Genomic DNA, 24,566 nt, shown 5'->3' with positions numbered 1-24,566 from the left:
GTTTAAGCGGTTAATCTGATCTTAGCTGAGTGGCATGTTCATTACAGCAAATAAGTAGGTAATGTGGGGGATTACTGAAAGAAAAGATCAATTAAACGAGTTACAGGCATCACGTTGATTTTTTTTTTAACTGTCCGATCGAGCTTGGTGTTTTTCAAGTCAGACCTGATACACACTCATTTAGCAGAGATTAAGCCTGTGGAATTCTTGCCCAGGAAAGGTATGATATATGACTTTAGAAGTTAGTTTTAAGGGCAGCAATCCGTGATAACTCAGCACTGGCTCAGCACTGGCTCCAGCCCGACCGTGCTGGCACCGGGGGGTTCCCACGTGGTATAACGGCACCTCTCTCTTGCCATTAAATAGTTACATTCTCATCATTTATGCTTTTCATGGTCGCTGAAGGGCTTTTCTTCAGGGTCTCACACGTCCTTCTGTGTGGACTTGCTACAAAGGCACCTTCCAACACAATGTGTAGTTCGGGAACGCATTTTGTCTCATTTACACATGCTTTCCTCCAACAAGGATTACAGAGTCCAAGAACCATTCACTGCACCAAGAGCACAAGAGGAAGGAGAGGGAGGGCCCTAGCACTGGAGAGCACGGTCTCGCCTGGGAAGGGGGGATAACCTACGGGTCACACACACCGTGGAGAGCGCGTTTCAGCAGGTCCCAGCTGCACAGGGCAGTCCGTGGGCAGGTGAGCGGCACGCGGCACCAGGCACTGGGCCTCACACAGGGCTCCGCTGTGTGCTCTCGTTTAATGTGCACAATAATCTTGCGAGGCCAGTTCTCTTACCTCCCATTTCACAGGTGTGGAAAGTGAAGGCTCAGAGAAGGAAACTGCTGGTCCAAGGGAGGGGAAAGCAGGACTTCAAACCCAGGTCTGATTCGAAAGCCCTTGCTGTTTCCTTTAGGGAATGCTGCTACCGTAAGAAATATGAAGTCAAGAGCACAAGAAAAGCATAAAAGATGCCACGAAAGGAGTGGAACTGGGTGTGAGTCAGAGGGACCTTCAATCCAACTTGAAACCACATTTCCCCAGGACCCACTTGGCCATCAGTTCTGCTTGCAGCCGTCCTTCCAGACAATATGATGACCCTGCAACACTTTAACTCCAAGAAGCCTCTTGACTTTTACGCCGCTGTTGTGTGTTTTCATTGTATGTGTGTTTAAACCCCGCAGGCATTACTGCTGTAGCCAGGATCCATTTAGCTTCATCCATGTACTTTCCCCGTTGCACCGGGTCCTCTCCTCCTGCACCTCTGAGTGTCCATCTAGGTCCATCTTCCTCTGCCTGAAGACCTTTCTTCAGGATTCCCTTTAATGTAGGTCTGCTTCCGATGATTCTTTCAGGCTTTATATCCAGAGATGCCTTTATTTCCCTTTTAAATTCAAAGAACATTGTTCCTGGGCATAGAATTCTAGACTGTGAGTTTTTTTCCTTTAGCACTTTGAAAATATTTTACTTGTCTTCTGATTTTCATTGTTTTTCCTAGGAAACCAGCAATAAATTTAATCATTGCTATGTTGAAAGTAATGTTTTTTTTCTCTGTGTTTTGTAAGTATTTCTCTGTGGTTTTCACTTATTATGAATGTGAGTAGTTTTCTCTGTGTTTTGTAAGTATTTCTCTTTGGTTTTCACTTATTATGAATGTGACTAATTTTGTTTTAAATTCCACATGGGATTCCTAATTTGTGACTTAATGTATTTCACCAGTTCTGGAAAATTCTGTTATTATCTTTTCAAAAACTGCTTGTCTCATTTCCCGCTCCTTTGCTTCAGGAACTCTTAATACATTTGTGTTAACCTTTGGTACTGCATCCCCTACGTCCACCCGCACACCCCCATATTTTCACTTTTTTTCTCTCCATTGTTTCTTCTGGGGATATTCTTCCAACATATCCTTCATTTACTTTTCAACTATGTCTTACCGACTGTAAAACTTTTCCACTGAGTTAATTTCAGCAGCTGTATTTGTTGTTTGAGATTTAGTTTTATGGTCTCCATAATTATCAATAGTGGTTTTTGTTTTATCTCTGTGAACCTACTGAACGAATTGTGGAGGAATTTTCTGTCAAGTAATAGTTGAGACCAGGAAGCAGTCAATGAGTTCCGGCCCCACTTAGGGTTCAGCAGCTCAAGGAACGCGGCGCCCAGAACCTGGTGCTTTCGGAAGCATACAGGACGAAGGGCAGCAGCCAAAGACACAAGGAAAGAAACAAACTTTAACAAACGCTTAAAGCCCAAGCACGGGCTAGTGTGACAGCTCAGAATCCCTGGGAGCCACAGACACAAGCAGTCTGCCCCCCCACCCCTTGCCAGCTCTTTGCCATGGGCCTCCACTTGGGGGCGCTCCTGGAGGCATGCGGAGAACCAGAAGAGCCTCCCTTTGGGGTCACAGGCATGCGTATGACAGCCAGCTGTCCCTGGGGCAGGGAGGGGAAGCCTGTGTCCTCCTTTCATACAAAGAAAAGGCCATCTGCCACTAGAGGGTTGGTATTAAGTCTTCCATTGGTCCACGGTCCCAGGAAAAGGCTGGCGGTGGTGGGGGAGTTAAGAAGCCATCAGATGCTGGAGGGGGACAGGAAACCCACTTGTGACCAGGATTCTGCACAGATACAAACCAGAGGTCGGCTGCCAGTGCGAGAGGGACAGAAAACTTGCTCTTATTTACAGTCACCCTCCCATCACTGTGCAGAGTCTGAGGCTAGAGAAAGAACACTGCTGCCACAACCATAAGCCCTGTACAAGAGCCAAGCAACAGATCCCTACAGCAGAGGGGCAGGCAGGACCAGAGAGCGATCCCTCTGGTAGTAAGATACACAGTCTGCTGAGCTGACAGTTAAGCAGGGACCCTGAGAAAAACTCTCTGGCATTTCAGGCCACACACTAAATACAAAGTAGCAGCAGTCTACCAGTGGGGAAATTTGACATCTGTGATATACCGAAGGTGACGATACCAGCAAACCCAATCACCACTGATGAGAGGCACTCAGCCCCCCACACTAACAGCATGAAGGAGTTTGTCCATTTGCAGGTATAAATACTACTTACCTCAATTTCTGTTGTTCTTTGGCGTCAATGTTTAGCATTCAATCAAAGATTACAAGACACATTAAAAAGCAAACAAAAAATGACAACCCATTATAAAGAGACAAGACGGTCAAAAGAATTAGATCCAGAGATGGCTCAGATATCGATACTACCCAACAGGAACTTTAAAGTAACTATGATTAAAATGCTAACAAATCTAGTGGAATGGGTGAACAGCACGCAAAAACAGATGGAGACTTGCAGCAGAGAGACAGAAACTATCAAAAAGAGTTACACGGAAATCAATATAAGAATATAAACAAAATGAAAAAATAAAAATACTATAATAAGAGATAAAGAATCATTTTAACAGGCTTATCAACAGACTGGACACAGCACAAGAAAGAATCAGTGAACCTGAAGTAGGTCCAGTGAAACGATCCCAGCTGAAACCAAGAGAAAAAGAGAGTGAATATAACAGAAAAGTGTGCCCAATGGAGCTGTGGGACAATATCAAAAGGTCTAACATACATCTAATTAAAGTCCTAGAAGGAGGAGGGAAAACACAGCAGAAAAATATTTGATGGTATAATGTCTGGGAATACTCCACAATTAATGAAAGACAGCAAAAAAAATTCAAGAGGCTCAGAGAATCCCAAGGAGTATAATTATAAAGAGAAATGCACTTAGGCACATCATAGTAAGACTTCTGAAAATCAAAAATCAAGAAGAAATTTTGAAGGCAGTCAAAAACTACACAAAAACATTACATATAGAAGAACAAATTTACAAATTATAGCAGACCTTACATCAGAATCTTTGCAAGCCAGAAGGCAATGGAGTGATTCTTTAAAGCACTGGAAAACAGACTTCACCACAATTCCCCCAGGTCACTTGAATTTTGGGCGTTGGTGAAGCTGATCAGGGCTCAGAAGAGAAGTGGTGGCATTACTGAAAACCTCCATACTTTAAGAAGCATGAATCAGTCACACTATCTTTTAAAAGCCCTCTTTAATTTCAAGGATACAAAATTACTGGTCATTAAATGTGTTGTATGTATGACTAATATTTATTATACCCAATGCAATAGTTTAGAGCACAGGCCAAAGGCCTTTTTATAATCAACATGACCACTTAATGGAATTTTTATAAGATAACCAGAGTGGAGATATGGAAAATATTTGATTAGGTATCTCAATACTCAGTTTTAGAGTTGACTATCAAACAATGGCTTCGTCATAAATAAGGAGCTCTATGATGTTCCGCTTCCCTAGTTAAGGAGACAGGAACTGTATTATACACTTTTCAGAGGGAATCCAGGCAGCAGACAGGAAGTTGGACTAAACGGTCTTTAGGGATCCATCTAACTCCAGGATTTTATGACCAGATGACCTCTAAGGTTTCTTCTAGTTCAGAAAGTATATATACTTGGAACACTGTTTTTTCCCATTTTAAATTGCTACAAAGGTTACCTGTATATTTTTGCTTTCACAATTCATTATGGGGAATGTCTGTTATTTTAATGTCAAGTCTTTGGTCAGGAATGCAACCCCAAATATAGTGGGACAATGGGTCACTTTATAAGGAGTATGCGGCAGTAAAAAGTAGAGCCCTTCCATGGAACACTGGAAAACACTGTCCCATTAGATAATATTTACCACCTAAATAAAACATTTGCCATCTAAAGTCTGGTATTATTCATTAGCTTAGAGTTGCACCTCAAGATAGCTGATGCTATTTCTACCTCTCAAATCCAGCAATGACAAAATCCAAAGGTACATTTTATTTGCAACCAAATCATAAGACAGATGTTACTTCTAAAGTAAGCATTAAACTCAATACCTGAAAAACTGAAATACGATGTCCACGTTTTAAAAATGTGTTTAAAAATCAAATATGGCATTGTAATTTCCTTAAGTTACTTCCTTTATTTCTAAGTGTCCAAAAAGCTAAAGATGTTCTTGTGCATACAAATATGCCATGAGTCTCAGAATTCAGAACTATGCAAAGAATTTTTCAGTATGACTTACTGAAATATATACACATTTCAGTGTAATGCCTAATACTTATTTTTGAAATCTATTGTTGATGCCACTTCTAAAGAGCAACAAGAGCAATGACTCAACCAGAAAAATAATAAAGGCTGCCTTTCCTTTTTTAAAGTGCTCCTTTAACAACCACATCCAAAAGCAATGGTTTTTCAAATGCATAATACTGAAAAGTGCTCAGTCACCACTTCCAGAATCAAATCCGCCGTTCTGTACTCTGCACATGTGAACCGGCTTCACAGGCACTGATGAGAGATCACCCTTAATGGCCCTCAACTGTGCTTCAGATCTAGACAGCGCTATTAGCATCAGCAGCGAGAACAGAGACAGCAGAACAGACCCAGCACATTTCAAGTGTATCACAGCAGATTAGACAAACTCCAACAGCCTGTGGCTCTCTCTCATTCTGTATATATCGTAAACATTGAAAAAATAAAAATAAAAATACTTTTCTTTTCTTTCTATAGAGCATTTTACAGTACATGAGAGGATTCAAATTCTTGTACCATTTAACCAAACTCTTATTTCTATATAGACTAGTCTTCAGAGCCCCAATGTTTAAAACAAAGCCTGTTTCCATGGAGAAAGCAAGAAAGAACTAACACTAAAACCTGAGGAAAAAAATTGTGAACATTTTTTTAAAGGTTGATATAAACATTCCAAAATAGAATTCATTTTCTGATAGTGAAATATCTCACTTCATTTCAATCATATCACTTTTATCAGATTTAATTCAGAAAAAAACAAGCGTTATCATTACAGAACTGCTTTCGGTATTAGTCTCACCCGGACTCCCAGCGGACGAATCCACAGCGGCGGGTGGACACGGCCCCTGGTCCCGGCCACTTCCTGAACCTTCAGTGTTTTTAGTCTTCCTTTCTCTCCCTCCCAAAAATCACCAGACATTCCAAGAGGAAGTCTCCATTAAAAAATCACAACTTAAATACAGTGCTATAATGCTACATTTGACCTAAAGTAGTAATAAATTATAAATTGCCAAATAATTTAATATAATTCACAATGCAAATCCCTCGTATAAAAAGAATACATCTTGCCCTGAATATAATAAAGCAGCCCAGTGACTTCAAGTTACTTAGGAAATAAAAGCAAAAATAAGGTGTAAAATACTATTAATATGCAGGGAATCTAGTAACCAAAATGTTGCTCACTTGATTGTATATTAATGATACCAAATTAAAAAAAAAACTATTAATGAAAGTCAAGTAAGAAACCAGTTACAATAAATCAATCTTTTTACAAAGATAAATATAATGTGTGTTCCCACTTCTAAAAATTGTCATAGAGGTTTATAATTAATGGTTTCAAAAATAACTTTAAGGAAGCTAGAGATTGAATTACGTACTATTTGTAATGTATGACATTAAATATATACGTAACAATAATACTGCACTGGTAAGTGTTTTAAATTAGTTTTTGGACCTGCTACTTTTTGGCAAGTATATTTCTTTTTCAAAGTCTTTGCTACAACTGACTTTTAAATGTTAGTTTTCAAAAACTTTGTTACTTGAGATACCATGTTAAGGAGATACCAGAAGTCTCAAATAGTAATAACATGCCTACAAAATAAAACAAAGATTGTTCTTGCATCTTTTGTTACTGTAACAAGTACACTTTAAAACAGACAACACTGCTATGCCTGGAAATTAAATATATCCAAACCCTTAAAATGGGGGTGGAAAAGGAAAAAAAAATTTTTAATTCTTATTAAAAAAAAAAAAAACTTGACTTGTCAAATCACAGTTTATCTTCTTTTGGACCAAGCTGAGTCTTCCACCATTCATCCTTGGGATATGTTGTTAATTCTCCCTTTTGCAGGCTTCAGTTTGAATTTTCTTGAACATTTGCAAAGCTGGTACTGGACTTGAGACGTTTTGCTAGATAAATCAAAAGTATTATATTTTAACTTACTAAACATGATTATTTATTATTTTTATATAAACTATACTATTTACCTATTAATTCTTGTTTGAATCTGAATAAATTTAATATTCTAAGGATTAAAATCTAAGTCTATTTTTTTCTACCAACCTCAAAAAACATAGTTTGATTAGAAGGTATAGACTTTGTTAGGAGCAGTACCAAATTAAAGACATAATTTGTATCATCCTGAACATCATAATTTTAAATATGTAATATGAGTAATCTACTTTAAAAATTAAAGCACTATACAGTATAATAATAAAATTATGTATTTTAAGAGTCTGAGTTAGAAATCCAAATCTAAATTTCTTTTAAAAGGATTCAGTGAAAGAATTCTGTAATATTTTTAAAAATACATTTAAAAGACTTACAAAGAAAATGAGTTGTCTATCATACACACATGCACTATACAAACATACCTGGCTGCTATAAATATACGTACAATCAGTTTTTATTATGATGCAAATGGAACTGAGTCTTTAGGTTAATAACGAAAATCATGGCCATTTGGCTCGATCATGTTTCATGCCTACAGTTAAACACAAATGTTTCTCATGTTCCAGAAATGGAAGCCCATGGTGCCATGGTCGGAGGATTTCACACTGGGTAACCAGAAACCTCTCTGCCTCAGAGGTTCTCATCATTAGGGCAGAGGTTATGATTTAGAAGGTCTGCAAGGAGACCCAGGTATCTATATACTTTTTTAAGTTCTGCAGACAATTCTGATATGTGGTCAAGGGTCGCCTCTCTGCCAGGTCTCCCCCGACCACCTCTCTCAGGGCAAGATGGCCACATGGCATCCAGGACCTAAACTGAAGGGCAACTTCAACTACAAAACAGCCTGAGCTTCAAGTCTATTTCTTAAGTCTTCAGTGGATTTGGGAGGCAAAATAAATAAAACTTTTTTTTTTAATGTTTACAATTACTGGACGTCATCTAGTTTCTTACTAATGAGCAAATGCGTTAGGCTGTCCAAGCAGTGACACCAGCAGGTACACACACCTACGGCTTCCCTGCTTTCTTACTCTGCTAGGTCCCTGCACCCTTCGGGGCGCATCTGGGGGTGAGCGCCAACACCCCTGCTGCACGGGTCGCCCCCTCCTCCGTGGCCCAGCCACGCCGTCCACGCCTCCGGCGCACTGCTGCAGTACCGGGACCACGGTCAGTGCTCTTTGAGGGCAGGTATTGTGCCTTGTTCCTTTTTCACCCCTAATTCCTACCACAGGACTTGAGAAGTGGGGGCACATAAAATGGTGACACAGAGAAAAATGAGTAAAAACACAGGAACCGCGCCCTCACCTGGCATCTCCTGCAGCCCACGAGCCCACGCACTGACAAGGCTTCTGTGAAGCACGAGCGGGTGTCGTGCAAAGGCTATGGCCAAGCCTGGGGAAGGTCATCTCAAAGCTTCTGCCTTATACTCAGGTTCATTACGAAGGCCATAAGAAGAACTATCACAAGACCAGTATTGTGCGGACACCCTCCAGCAAACAGGAACCTAAGTAAATGTCCTTCTATTAAGAGAGATTCTGTGGCACCTCCAGGGCCCAGTACTTTCTGGGCTGGTGATACAGTGAACGAGATAAAAGCCTTCCACCAACAAGCCTTAGAGCCGAGTCAGGGGAGACAAACAAATAGGGTAGAAAATAAATGAAAAAGTTAACTTAATAAACAGTGATTAAGCGCCATTAAAGGAAGATGATACAGAAGAATTAGAAGAAGGGTGTGTTCTTGGGGGGTCCTAAAAGGTCTCTGAGTGAGTAGCCTTTGACCTAAGACCCGCATGTCAAGAGGCCCGTCAAGGAAAGCAGGGAGGGCAGTTTTAAGAGCCCTGGCAAGGGGGCAGCGTGAAGGAGCTGGGCACTGGAGAGGAGCAGGGAGAGGCCGACTGCCTCCCGGCGGCAGCACAAGCAAGGACAGGAGCCCCCAAGGGCAGGCGGGGACCAGGCCACACGCCGCTTCGGAAACCCTGGAGATAAGGTCGGGTTTCATTCTAGGCACAGCGGGAATGCATGAAGGGTTTCAAGTGGGAGGCAAGCATGGTAAAATTTGAATTTAAAAAGATAATTCTAGCCACTACGTGGAGAATGGGCTGCAGTGGGCCGAGCAGTGAAAGGAGGGCCCCCAGCTAAGGGACTCCCACGTGGGTGTGGCAGAGACGGCGATGGCCTGGCTGGGCACTACCCGTGGGGGCGGAGAGGAGGACTGAGGGTATGTCTTTGAAGGGGAGGCTGGCAGTACTTGCTGATGAACTGAAAAGGCGCGTGGAAGGGAGCGTGGGATGCGGGTAAGGAAAGAGCATGAGGGAACTAAAGACAAGGCGTGTGGCCTGCACAAGCAGATGGGTGGTGACGACTGTTACTGTGAAAACAAACACCCTGATCTAAAGCACTATCTTCTGCAAAGTCAAACAGATTTGCAGGGCAAACAGATGCTGATCTTCAAAAGAACATCAAGCCCCAAAAAGTAAAGTTTCTCAATAGTGAGGTCCTGTGATATTTTGTTATTACCCAAAGTAAGTGCTTTTAGGACTAAGTCATTACATATTTACGGACTGCTGGCAACCTTCAGACAGCTTTCATGAATATGCCCTCAATAAAGACTCTCTGCAGTAGCGGCCAGTGTTTTATGGTGACGAGACATTACAAACTCACTTCAAACCGATCTACATGTAACCTTTTATTTTAGTTAGATAATTAGTAGTGAAGTTAAATAGACCATGAGGAAGTGCTAGAAAGAAACTTAAAGGAGGCAGGATTTTTATATCACAGCTTTCTAGACTAGGAATAATATTTGAGAGAAAACAAAGCCTTTTTTCTCCAAAAAGCATTCTCTTAAAAACTAAAATCACTAAGGGATGAGACCACCACACATTCTTTCTGCTGATGAACAAGAAACCGACAGACCCAGTGGCTGTTCCTCCCCAGCCAGACGGGGTCTTCCGACCGGGGCTTTTCTGCTCTGCCCTCGCTGGTGGCGAGGAAGGAAAGGAATGCGTGCTGTAGGGGCAGTGACGCTCTGGCAACTCCGAGTGCAGGCTGTCCACGGACTGTGGGTGAGCAGCAGCCCCTCCCTGCCTGCGGCACTCCTAGGCGGCTCCGCCATGGCTCAGTGGGCCAAAGAGCCATCTGCGTCTCCCGACTGTGGCCATTTCAGGTCCGCAAAGCTCTGCTGCCGTCCCTCTGCTGTCGCCAACCTTCTCCAGGGAATCTACCTTTCTTAATTAAAGCCTCTGAAAAATGCTCTATGTTGACTTCTGATTTTCTGCACTTATAACTTCTTGCCCATCTTTTCCACTACGGAGCATAGCTGTAAGACCTGAAGCAAGTCTTAGGCTAATACAGCTTGAGGTCTCAGAGTAATATCATTTCTAAGACAGGCCTAGACTTTTGAAATACAGGTTTTTATATAGATAAATGAACAACTGCAAATAGAAACTTACGGAGAATGAGTTTGCGTTTCTTTTGCTCCGAGTGAAGGAAGCTGCTAAGGTAGAAAACAACAGGTAGAAAGAGGATGAACACAGAGACGGCAACTACAGGCGCCGTATCGCCACACAGCACCGAGCAGTTGAAAGTTCTACTCCACAGTTTCCGAGTAATGTTCATCTGAGGAAATAACAAGTAACGTCACTCTATTTTATATTTAATTTGCTTTCAATTTCATACAATTCTTTTGTTAATAACTTAACAGGCACCCAGAATTTAGACTAAATATATACATCCCTAAAAAATATACATTACTGGTTGAGGACAATTTTGTCTGTCAGGGAAATAAGCAGGTTCAGAATTAGACACTGTGTAAATTTACACCATCATATAAAAATTTCATATTTTCAACTCATAACACTGTCCAAAGAATAACCTTTCATAGATTTCAAACAGAGAACTTGTATCAACAGGGATATAGTTAGACCAGGCTATATTCATTAAAAAAGATTTAAAAGGGGACTGTGAGATGACGATGTGCTGATTAACTTGACTGTGTGAAACTTTTTCACAATGTAAACTAAACATATATCAAACTGTCATGTTGTACACTTTAAATATATTAGGTTGATTTGTCGATGTTATACCTCAATAAAACTAGGGGAAGAGGCTTATAAAAACAAATATTTTTTACATGTTGTTACATAGGTAATCCCACTGAGCTTGTTGCAGTATTTTTAGAATGCAAATTAAAATATCAACTTTATAGGGCTTTTCTTCAACAGATGATATTTATGAAATGCTTATTATCTTACCTAAGATGTTATGGAACATTCATACTTGTAGTAAATATTTTTTTAAGTATATAATATCTAATGAGTCATGGAAACTATGTGATGATATTAATAGCTCTCATTTAACTGCACACATTAGAAATAGATACTTACTTGCAGCAGTACCTGACTTTCAATGAACTCATGGTTTCTGTCAAATAAGCTAAGTAAGGAAATTATCAAATTTAATGCAGAAGACTGTTCTTGCCCAAATTTTGTTTGCGATATGGTTTGCAAATGGTGCACTGTATGTTTACTGTAAGTTTTGCTATTGCAAAAAGGATATTCTAAAATAGGTGGTCATGTTGCCTTCCTGTGTAACCCAATGACATCATGGGGCCAGTATTCATTTTCCTTCTTTATTTTAAAAATGATGAAATAGACTATTATTTTTTAACTATGAATTTATTTTTTACTGAGAGCCTACTATGCCAGGCACCATTCTAGACATCAGGAATAGAGCAGTAAAAAATAAAAATCACTTTTAAGTGCTTTTTAAATGCTTTTAACAATCCTGAATACTACTGATCTGCTATAGTTCACTCAGAACTGCTATGATGATTGACGCCTGTCACTGTCACTCATTAAGCTCATCAATTTTAACCTCAAGCTTTCCACTTTTAGCCAATAATTTCTCAGTTTCCCCAAACGCCTCAATACTCAGGCATGATTGCCACCTAGTGGTGCCCCATGTAGAGGCAGGCTATGCAAGGGAGAAGAAAACTTTTTGTTGTTGATCATTTATTCAATCAATACATGTTACTAAGGGCCTGCTCTATGCCAGGCACTGCTGTAAATACTGAACAGTGCAAAAAGGACATGAGATCCTTGTCCTCACACGGCTTATATTTTAGTGAGGGGAGACATACTACAAATATGTAAACAAATATTCTCAGATGGTAGTAGACAGAAAGCAATAAAGCAATGGGGTAGGAAGAAACCTAGAGACTTCTTGAATTAGCAGTAAGTATACAAGAGACTGAAACGTAAACCCAGAACCACCACCCAAGCCTCTGAAAGGACACACGCTAGCAAACTCAAAACACAAACAGCACCATGGTGTCAAGGCACTTACGAAACACCTAAGTTCCACTTCAGTGTGTCAGATCAGGGTATTTTAAAACTTTACTACTTTATAACTAGTTATTTCTGGTTAAGATAGCGTAAGTGGATTCCAGTCGATATCTAAAAGGAATAATAACACTGAAGGTACGACAAGGTATCATATCAGAAGCTAAATACTTACTGCATCTTCCACGTCGATGCATAAATGGACTCCAGATTCAGCCTTACTCGCAAGTGCATTCATTTTTTGCATTTCATTGTACAGACTACTCAGAGTTTTGTATGCTTCGCGACAGTTTTTGCATACTTCTGAATAATTTCTCGATTGTTGAAGACTGTGTAGGCTTCCCTAAAAAGTCAAAGGCACCGGTAATACACACAATAAATATTACACCTCTTTAACGGATGCTACTGGCCTGCCTAGAGGACAGGAAACAACAGCATCATGTCAAAGCCCTGAGCTGGGATGTTGGGCAGGTTGCTAAACTTCTCTGAGCCTCAGCTTCCTCACCTGTAAAATGGGCACCACTGCTTGTATTATGGCCCCAGAGACCTCGTATGCAAAGCACACAGCAAAATATCCAGCACTTTCCAGTAGCTCCTAAACTTTGCAAACCCCCATCGCACTAGCCACAGTTATCTGAGGACAGGAGTTCATATACCAAATTACTGCTGCCTAAACACCAGAAATTTCCTAAATTGCCTTGTCATTTATATATCTGCTCTTATCCATCACATTCTCAATGGATAAATAAAACATGCCTGTGCCTGTGCCTGGGTCGGAAGGGACTCCAGCGGGAAGGACTGTGCACAAAAGCCACACCCTCAGCCGCTCACCCAGGCTAGTCCTCCAGGCCGTCTAGTCAGCAAGAAGGCACTGACAGACACCAAAGAGCTGTATGTCCTAACATGAAGGCAGCAGATAGGACTGAGAAGACAGCATGCCAGCGAACCTCAGCCTCCTCCACTTCTGGACCGACACTTTCGATAATCACCTTAAATGTAAATGGACTGAATGCACCAACCAAAAGACACAGAGGCAGAATGGATAAAAAAACAAGATGCCCCCCACCACAAAAAAAAAGACCCATCCATATGCTGACACATTTCAGACCCAAAGACATAACACAGACTAAAAGTGAAGGGTTGGAAAAAGATTTTCCATGCAAATAGGAAGAAAAAAGCAGTAGCAGTAGTTCTTGTATCAGAAAAAATAGACTTCAAAACAAAGAAAGTAACAAGAGACAAAGAAGGACATTATATAACGATAAAGGGGTCAGTCCAACAAGAGGATACAACCATTATAACTATCTATGCACCCAACATAGGTGCACCTGATTATGTGAAACAAACACTAACAGAATTTAAGGGGAAAATAGACGGCAACATATTCATTTCAGGAGACTTCAACACACCACTCACTCCAAAGGACAAATCAACCAGACAGAAAATAAGTAAGGAGACAGAGGCACTGAACAACACATTATATCATATTAACTTAACAGACATCTACAGAACACTCCACCCAATAGCAGCAGGATACACATTCTTCTCAAGTGTACATGGAACATTTTCCAGAATAGATCACACACCAGCCACAAGAAAAACCTCAATAAATTCAAAAAGATTGAAATTGTACCAAGCAGCTTCTTAGACCACAAAGGTATGAAACTAGAAATAAATTACACAAAGAAAATAAAAAAGCCTACAAACACATGGAGGCTAAACAACATGCTTCTAAATAATCAGTGAATCAATAACCAAATTAAAACAGAGATCAAGCAATGCATGGAGACAAATGAAAACAAAAACTCAACAGCCCAAAACCTGTAGGATGCAGCAAGGGCAGTTCTAAGAGGAAAGTACATAGCAATGCAGGCTTACCTAAAAAAACAAGAACAATAAACATTTTAATCTCACAATTAAAGAAACTAGAAAAAGAACAACAAATGAAGCCCAAAGTTAGTAGAAGGAGGGACAAAATTAAGATCAGAGGAGAAAAAAATAAAATAGAGAAGAATAAAACAACAGAAAAAAATCAATGAAACAAGCAGCTGGTTCTTTGAGAAAATAAACAAAATAGATAAACCCCTAGCCAGCCTTATCAAGAAAAATAAGACAGTCTACACACATTAAACAAAATCAGAAACAAAGAAGGAATAATCACAACCGACACCATAGAAATACAGAGAATTATTAGAGAATACTATGAAAAATTATATGCCAATAAATTGGACAACCTAGAAGAAATGGATAACTTTCTAGAAAAATACAATCTTCCAAGACTGACCCAGGAAGAAACAGAAAAACTGAACAGCCAATTACCAGCAATGAAATTGAATTGGTAATCAAAAAGCTACCTAAAACAAGATTCCATGTCCAGATAGCTTCACAGCTAAATTTTACCAAACATTTAAAGAAGAGCTATCACCTATCTTTCTTAAAGTTTTCCAAAAAGTAGAAGAGGAGGGAGTACTTCCAAACTCATTCTACAAGGCCAGCATCACTCTAATACCAAACCAAAGACACCACAAAAAAGAAAATTACAGACCAATATCCCTGATGAACATAGATGCAAAAACACTCAACAAAATATTAGCAAACCAAACTAAAAAATACATCAAAAAGGTCATTCATCACAACCAAGTGGGATTCATTCCAGGAATGCAACGACAGTACAACATTAATAAATCAAATAATATCATACATCACAATAAAAAAAAAAAGATAAAAATCACATGATCATCTCAACAGATGCTGAAAAAGCATTTGACAAAATTCAACATTCTTTCATGATAAAAACTCTTTAACAAAATGGGTATAGTGGGTACAAACCTCAACATAATATAGGCCATATATGACAAACCCACAGCCAACATCATACTTAACAGCAAAAAGCTTTTCCTCTAAGATTGGGAACAAGACAAGGATGCCCACTCTCCCCACTTTTATTCAATGTGGTACTGGAGGTCCTACCCACGGCAATCAAACAACACAAAGATATAAAAGGCATCCAGGTTGGTAAGGAAGAAATTAAACTGTCACTATTTGCAGATGCTACGGTATTATACATAAAAACCCCTAAAGATTCCACCAATAAACTATTACAACTAATAACTGAATTCAGCAAAGTTTCAGTACATAAAATTAATACACAGAAATCTGTCACTTTCCTATACACTAACAATGAACTAGAAGAAAGAGAAATCAGGAAACAACTCCAAATTGTATCAAAAAGATTTTTAAAATCTAGGAATAAACTTAAACAAGGAGGTGAAAGACCTTTACCTGAAAACTATATGACACTCATGAGACAAATCAAAGAAGACACCAATAAATGGAAATCTAGCCTGTGCTCATGGATAGGAGGAATTAATACTGTCAAAATGGCCATCACACTGAAAAGCTTCTATACAGCAAAGGACACCATCAGCAGAACAAAATCCCACAATACAGGTATATTCGTGATATATGAGGAGTTAACATCCAAAATATATAAAGAACTCATAGGCTCAAAACCCAAAACAAAAATAACTCAATTAAGAAATAGGTAGCAGACCTGGACACTTCTAAAGAAGAAATACAAATGGCCAACAGGCACATGAAAAGATGCTCTGCATCGCTAATTATCAGGGAAATGCAAGTTAAAACCACAATGAGACATCACCTCACACAAGACAGGATGGCCAACATCCAAAAGACAAGAAACAACGGATGCTGGTGAGGATGAGGAGAAAGGGGAGCCCTCCTACACTGCTGGTGGGAACGTAAATTGGTGCAACCACTGTGGAAAGCAATATGGAGGTTCCTCAAAAAACTCAAAATAGAAATACCATTTGACCCAGTAATTCCACTCCTAGGAATTTACCCAAAGAAAACAAGATCCCAGATTCAAAAAGACAGATGCACCCCTCTGTTTATCACAGCACTAGTTACAATAGTCAAGAAATGGAAGCAACCTAAGTGTCCATCAGTAGATGAATGGATAAGGAAGATGTGGTACATATACACAGTGGAATACTATTCAGCCAGAAGAAAGAAAATAGATTCTACCATTTGCAACAACATGGATGGAGCTGGAGGATATTATGCTCAGTGAAATAAGCCAGGCGGAGAAAGACAAGTGATTTCCCTCATTTGTGGAGTATAACAACGAAGCAAAACTGAAGGAACAAAATGGCAGCAGACTCAGAGACTCCAAGAATGAACTAGTGGTTACCAAAGGTGGGGGTGTGGGAGGGCAGGTGGGGAGGGAGGGTGAAGGGGACTGAGGGGTATTATGTTTAGTACACATGGTGTGGGGGGTCACGGGGAGAACAGTGCAGCACAGAGAAGGCACACAGTGGGTCTCTGGCATCTTGCTGCACTGATGGACAGTGACTGTACTGGGGTGTGGGTGGGGACTTAATAATATGGGTAAATGTAGTAACCACATTGTTTTTCATGTGAAACCTTCATAAGAGTGTGTATCAATCATACCTTAATAAAAATAAGTAATAAATAAATAAATAAATATAAATAAAAAAGCTACCTTTTATAATTCACACTCAAAGTCAGTTTACTAAACAGTGCCTTTTAAAATAAGTAAAATATATTTAAGCAAGGGTGGAGGCACAGAACCAGCTTCCTGTAGAGACAGGATGATGCTGCCCGGCTAATACCTCACCGCACAACCAAAGTCAAGATAAATTGGTCAGAACAACACTGTGTTTTTATTTAACAATCACGACTCTGTTAATATGCTCACGTTCATTACCTCATTGGATCCTCACCACAAAATACTTGAAGGCAGGCAGGGTAGACCTTACTATCTATCCCCACCTTACAAATAAGAAAACCGACATTTTGATGACTGCCTACAGGTAGTAATAGAAGCAGTAACTCCTCTATATTGTATGTATATATAAATACCAACAATGCTCAAAAAAATTAGAATTATTTATTATTCATTTGTACAAGGCAGCATTTTAATTTCAAGTTTCATAAATGAAATACCTGAAGGTTATGCTCAAAGCAGCTCAAGGTGTGATTAAACAGACTGAGGAAGTACACTGTGGTGTTTGATAATTCTTCACTTTTGTTCGTTAAACAATCTGTCAAAAAACCAAAGAAGTATATTCACATATCTCAAACAATTATATATTGTCATTTATCTCTCAGGCTATCATTTTCTGTTTTGCACTATGTAATTCTAGATTCAAACAAGCATGAAGTGTCCCACATAAAAGAATTTTCCAAATACGTGAAGCTTCCCTCTTTTAGTTTCTAAGATTTTTTTTACACCATAACTATTTTCATGGAAGTCTTAAGATAATCACAGCTCTCTTTATAAAAACAATACACCAAATAAAATTTAAATTGATTTTTGATGGTGTGAAATTTCAATCATGAACATCAATTATTAAATGCTGCCTTAATGGAGGTACTCAGTGCTATTTAGGCATAAGACTATCCTGCATTAATTTTACCTAAATTCACACGATTTTTTTATCCTTTTCTATGTCAAGTTTAGTAGTTCTGTGTCACCTCTACCTTCACTAATGGGTCACTTGCTGCACCTAACAGGGCAGCCTTTTTAAATTTGCTCTTTCTGTTGTCAGGTTGGGACTAGAGATACATACAAGCTGGTGAGAATTTTGCCTAAAATACTGATAAAGGGGCTCAACTAAAGTATGGAAAAAAATACAATTGTTTTCCATGGTTTTAAAAATATTACATAAATGACATTCCTCTGCAACTTGATTCTCCTGTTTAGCATTAGCTCAAGTTCATGTCTTTCAACTGTTTTCTGTGTATGAATATAGCATGATTTATTATCTATTCTCTCTTCTTTGATGAACCTATTCTTTATCTTGACTTTTTAAAGATTACTCTGCTACTTTTAATTATAATAACAAAGAAGTTCAATATTTCTAGGAGTAGTCAATCTAGAAATAGGGTGAAAAGACTAAACCATGCATCATTATAAAGAAGAGAAGAAAAGGCATTGGTATTTTTACAACTCCTTATCTCAGAAGTTGTCCTGGTTGCTATAAAGTAAACACCTGCATTTAACCACAGAGGGGAGTGAGGCTGAGGGAGAACAAGAAACTTGCCCCAGGTTGCACGGTCATAAGTGGAATACTGGTAGGGATGGTCCAGGTCTGTTTGATGGCGAAGTACCATGTTCCTGCCACTGTGCCAATCTGGATCCCTTAACACACATGTGCACAGACATGTACACATGTGTGTGTACATGTGTGTGTGTGTCTTCACTTGCTTTTACCTCTCCCTGTGAGCTCAGCTCACCCTCTCAGATCTGAGGTCAGGAGCCTGGTTTCCTGTCCAGCACCTCGTAGGCAGCGACGTCCGTCTCACTCTCCTAGAACGCCTGCCCTCTTTCCGTCCCACACACACACATTTCCAACCCTGGGCAGCCTTCACTTACTTTCTCTCTTCCCCATTCTGGCTGTAGAATACAGTTACAGAAAATTCTAAAGTTATAATGAGGGGACTTAGTTCAAATTCTAATCTCAGGGCCACACAACAATCCTCGGAGATGTCCTACCAACTACTCCACAGGGAAGTTCCAAACAATGATTCTCTGGTCCTCAACCCTACTCCTGTCCCCCTTAATCTCAACCAACAACTGTATATTGTACCCACTCAGGGCCATCTAAGAGCACCTCTCCACTGGGAGTGGAGACACAGGACGGGAGGCTGGTGCCATTGTCCAGGAGAAAGGTGGCAACGCCAACAGAAAGAATTCAATGGCTAAGAGACAGAACGGGCAGTGGAGGGTTCCAGATATGCCACCTCAAAATATGCCTCTTGGGCATATGGATTATTTTGAGCTAAAGGCCACTGAGAACCAGGAATGCAGGAAAAAGCTCTAAAAACAGGGTGCCAGTTTTCATTTCGTAAATAAAATTTACATTTATAAAGGAAATTTCCATGTGTGAAGAAGTCTCCTTCTCACAAAAGACAGAGGATTTTGTCGAGAGTATATATTTATTTAACAACGTAACAGCCCTTACAAGTGGAGAAGCCTCTGACCTGCACTTGTTTATTGTGCCTCCCCTGGTCACCTTCACAGAGCCTGCCTCCTCCATCCAGAAGCCCTAGTGAAGCCCTTTTCCTCTGATCAGCCTCAAATGGCAGAAAAGCCCCAGATCTAACCACCCCTTTGGGTCACTCATCACTGGGGGCTGGGCTCCCTGGTGCACGCACACATGCACATGTTAACAAGCTTCTGTCTGTTTCTCTCTCACAATCTGTCTTTGGCCAGTGTGATTTGCAGAGCTGCAGCCAGAGAACCTGAAGTGGGTAGAGGAGAAAGTTTTCTCCTCCCTGAGACACGAGGACAGGGCGCTCCGCGCGATACGCGTGTACTCTGACCAGCAACCAGCACCACAGTGAAAGCTGACATGACTGAGCACGTGCTGCTTTCCAAGCACCATGCTTGTACTTCAAACGCAGTTGCTCGTTTCTTATGACAATCCTATGATGTCAGCACTATCATTATCTCATTTTCCAAATAGGGAACAGAGGTTAAAGGAATTAAGTTGCTCAAGGTCAACAACCGGTAAGTGAAAACCAGAAATGTCTAGTCAGTGTGATTTCTAAGTCTGCACTTTCAAACCCTGCAAAATTCATAAACTATTCACATCTGCATCTGAACCATTAGAGTTCAATACTCGGAGCCAAGTAATGTGCACTGCTCCCTGTCCACCACCCACAGGCACCTCGACAACATGCAGGACTCAGGCAGTCAACACCAGCTGAGCAGTGCTGGCAGCGGAGCTGAGACCTGAACAGCGAACAGGACGGCAGCTAACACGTTAAGCCTGCTTTGTGCAAATTAGAAAAAGACAACCCCCACTCCAGGTAAATTAACTACCGAAAGGCACTCCTGCCTCCAGAGGCTGGCCTGGAATTCAGCTCCACTCACTCGGTGGGTGCGTGCGGGCCTCCTGCAGGCGTGGTCCGCATCTGGTATGCACAGACTGCTGCCAACCTACCCCTCAAGTCCCTCTCTGAACTCACGTACTCCACTTTCTCTGCCGTTTTATCTTCTCAAGAATGTAAGCCCCGTTTTGTCTGCCTTATCATTCAAAAACCCGAGGGATCACTTCACAAATTAGGAGTCAGCCAGAGAAATGAAGTGATATACTGAGGGTCATACAAATTAATAATGCATCAAAATACAAAATATACTTACCAGACTCTTAATTAAGGATTCTCTTAATTGTAGCATATTTCCTTTACTACTTAAAAATGTTACTCCATCTGTCAGTTTTCAAAAAGTTCACACACTACATTCTTAAAAAAACAAAACAGCATAAGCCCCTCTTAATCCTGGTTTAATGTGATCACAAAGTAGCCTTGAATCCTTTTATGAATGAGGCAGAATATATATAAATAAGAGCAGAAATTTTTCTGCTTTACAATTACAAATATACAGAATACTAGTATATTGGGCTAATAAGAGTGAACAGATTTTCACTTTTGTGGTTAACATTTTGCAGGAAAGTAGAACAAACACCATTCCACCCACAGCGACCGTGTATCTGTGGTATGATGAGCCGTATCATGGCGACCGACATACAACGTAGGGATAAGTGGTGGCGGGTGTGTCCCTGTGTCGCGCACAGAAGTAAAGACTGTAACTATGAGAGAGCAATGGCAATCTCCTCTACACAAAGTGTGTAACTGAAATAACTTTATAGAAAAAAGTAATATACAGAATAATTATGAAAAATAAATGAAAGCAAAAAAAGTAATTGATAAAGGAAGCTCCTCTGAACAATAAAAGAACCTAATCTCTTCTATTTTACTGACAGCCATTCCTTTTCACTTAATTTGAAAACGAAGCTAAAAGCTAATATAGCTGGTCATCTTGTTAACTACTGCATTAATGCCATACCATCAAATTTTTTTTCAGTGATCATTAGAGAGTGGTATTATAAAGCACAAAGGAGTTCATTTATGTAATAGGGTTAAAGAATGTCTTCATTATTAAAGGGCCCTGGCTTCCTGACTTAAAACAAAGGAACTCCAGTAAAATTTCTCTTATCCTTGTGCAGGAATCAGGAACATAAGGTTATAAGCAGTGAGAAGCATGTGTATTTTAGAAATTAGTAAGTTAAGGAATATTAGTAGTAATAAAGCTTTCTATAAGCACCAAGTGAAGTGGCCATTATGAATTTTCCTCATCTCAGATAATCAATGCAGCCTCATCAAGGCCAGATTAGCATAGCTTCTTTCTCAGTGAGGGCTGAAGAGTCAGTTCAAGAGGCATTCTTAAGGTGGTAGGGACTCAAGTTAAGACCTTATATAGAAACCTACTAAGTCATTCATAACAGAAATGACACATCTTTACATTAAGTATTTGGCCTCTATTAGGAGTTTGTATAAAGATCTCTGGCTGTTTTTTGAAACTACTTTTATAGAAAACAATCACCAATTTCTGAAAAATAGGGCAAGTTTCAGAAAATAAGAGTAAAAACTGTGGGAACTTTGTACCTGAACAGCTTAATTAAGTTTAATAAGAATGAAAACTAAGACATTTTAAATTATAAGATACAAATAAGTGAGTCTAATGCAAAGACATTATCATGTAGAAAAAATATGGGAAAGAGGTGTTTCTAGTTGATCTTCTGATTAACCACTGTTTTATTACTGATTTTTAAAGAATCAAGACATAAGTGAAGGTGGCAGACTATGCCCTTCTAAAATATGGCTCTTTGCCATAAAGATAATTTTGAGTTGAGGCCACTTGAATGCAGAGAGCAAATGCAGAAAGCAGCTTTCTGTGAATCCCTCTATCTGCCTCAAGGGGAGGTAGTGGCAGACCCCTCCAGAGCAAACAGGGGCCGTAAATCCCTTTCCCGGGACTTTCATCAACTAGGGAGGGTTGCTTCTTACACAGGAAATGAAACCAGATGGCAGAGAACTGACAGTCCAGAAATAAACCGAGTGCATACAGCCACCTGTGAGCCGAACGCACAGAACAGTGAGAAGAACGGTAGTTCTAGCAGCCAGGGCCTGGGGGAAATGGGGAGGGGCTGAAATAGAAATTATATGGCCTGATGGAGGTGTCCCTCAAACTACCATGGCCATCATGTTACAATATGTAAGTGCATGAAATCAACACATTTTTATGCCTTAAACTTACAGTTATATGTCAATCATATCTCAATAAAGTTGAAAGAAAAAGAACAGAAACATTGTATCAAAAACAATCCAAGGTCTCATCAAATCTGGGTTTTGCTGCTAATTATTCATTTGTCATATACATAATCCCTACATCAACACTATTCTCTGGTAACAGCTTCATAATTCACCCCCGGAGAAATTTCTGATGTTTTTTCTTCACCTTTTTGCAGTCGTTCTCCACAAGAATTAGTTTCCATGGTACTGGTAACGTGATGGGGGAGGCAGTTCAATGGCAGTGTAGGAAGATTCTAAACGAACCTCCTCCCACGGATACAAGGAACCTACCACCATACATGAGACAGCGCTCACTCCGTAATCTCCCTTGGCCTTGAAGAGCTCACCTGTCACCTCCCAGAAAGGAGTGCATACACTCGGCTGGAGCCTGATTTTGGTACCTGTCACCAAGGGGACACTTGCACATCACCTGATGGGGAGGCCAGTAGACTTCAGGATTGCAGTCCCACAGGACTGTTTGCCTATCTTAAAAGCTGCTGCCTGAGGATCTAGCTACCAATCAGCCTGAAACCAGAAGCTGACAGGGTTCCCTCTGGGCGCTCACAGCTGTTGGTACTCCCTCAACAACTGGCACCTATCAAGATAAATCAGGCTGCTTAGACAACACAAAGGTTTGGGAGACAGCCAAGCGCTAGGGCACACAGTGACACAGGAGGGACCGGGGGACCAGAGCCAGAAACAAAGCCACACGTACACGGCCGGTGAGTTTACGACAAAGGAGGCAAGACGGTGCACAGGGTGAGGACGGTCTCCTCAGTAAATGGCACTGGGAAGCACCGGACGGCCACATGCAAGAGAATCAAACTGGACCAGCACGTTACACCAGACACAAAAATTAACTCAAATGCATCAAAGACGTGACCGTGAGGCCAGAAACCACAAACCCCTAGAAGCACACGTAAGCCTGGGCATCAGGCTCGGTGACTGTTTGGCTCTGACTCAGAGGCAATGGGAACAAGAGCAGAAATACACCAACAGGGGGACGTCGCACGGAAGCTCTGCACAGCGGACGCCATCAGCAACACAAAGAGGCGCCCTACTGAATGGGAGAAGGTATTTGCAAACCATGTATCTGATAAGAGGTTAACATCCAAAATAAAGAACCCATGTAACTCAAAACCAAAAAACAATCTGATTAAAAAATGGGGAGAGGATCTGAATAGATATTTTTCCAAAAGCAGCATACAGATGCCAACAGACACATGAAAAGATGCTCAGCACCGCCCATGATCAGAGAGCTGCAAAGCCACGACGAGGTGTCACTTCTCACCAGTCAGAGTCACCAGGACCAAAAGGACGAGAAAGAACATGTGCTGGCGAGGATGTGGACAAAGGGGCCCTCCTGCACTGCCGGCGTGGATGTCAGCTGGAGCAACTGCTGTGGAGAACCGTACAGAGGTTGCTCAAAAATTAAAAACAGGACTACCATATAATCCACCAATTCCACTTCTGGGTATTTATCCAAAGAAAATGAAAACACTAATTTAAGAAGATATATATGCACCCCGCATTTATTATAGCATTACTTACAAAAGCCAAGATATGGAAGCAACCTAAGCATCCGTCAATAGATAAACAGATAAAAATGTGGCACATACACACCGTGGAATATTATTTAGCCATAAAAAAGAACAAAATCTTGCCATTTGCAACAACATGGGTGGACCTACAGGGTACAATGCTAAGTGAAATAAGTCAGACAGAGAAAGACAAATACCATATAATTTCATTTATATGTGGAATCTGAAAACAAAACACATGAACAAACAAAACAGAAACAGACTCATAAATACAGAGAATGGACTGGTGGTTGCCACAGAGGAGACATTGGGGGTGCATAAAATAGGTGAAGGGGATAAAAGGGTACAGACTTCAAATTATAAAATAAATTAGTCATGGGGATGGAAGTACAGCATAGGGAATATGGCCAATAATATTGTAATTTCTTTGTATGGTGGTAACTACACTGACAAGGGTGAGCATTCAGTAATGTGTGTAACTG

General features: G+C 40.4%; 1 protein-coding gene across 1 annotated transcript in view; it reads right to left on the bottom strand.

The window, feature by feature from the left end:
• Positions 1-4,805: 4,805 nt before the first annotated feature.
• Positions 4,806-24,566, bottom strand: part of OSTM1 (osteoclastogenesis associated transmembrane protein 1) — a 36,684-nt gene continuing 16,923 nt past the window's right edge. The window contains exons 4-7 of the mRNA XM_017673974.3: positions 17,348-17,445; positions 12,534-12,701; positions 10,469-10,634; positions 4,806-6,980 (exon numbers count right to left, since the gene is read on the bottom strand). Coding sequence (XP_017529463.3) covers positions 6,925-6,980; positions 10,469-10,634; positions 12,534-12,701; positions 17,348-17,445 — 488 coding nt within the window. The 3' untranslated portion in view covers positions 4,806-6,924. The remainder of the gene's footprint in view (positions 6,981-10,468; positions 10,635-12,533; positions 12,702-17,347; positions 17,446-24,566) is intronic.

The sequence above is a fragment of the Manis javanica genome, chromosome 13, assembly GCF_040802235.1.
Source record: "Manis javanica isolate MJ-LG chromosome 13, MJ_LKY, whole genome shotgun sequence".
In the NCBI taxonomy this organism is placed as follows: Eukaryota; Metazoa; Chordata; class Mammalia; order Pholidota; family Manidae; genus Manis; species Manis javanica.
This window is presented reverse-complemented; position numbering and strand designations above follow the sequence as displayed.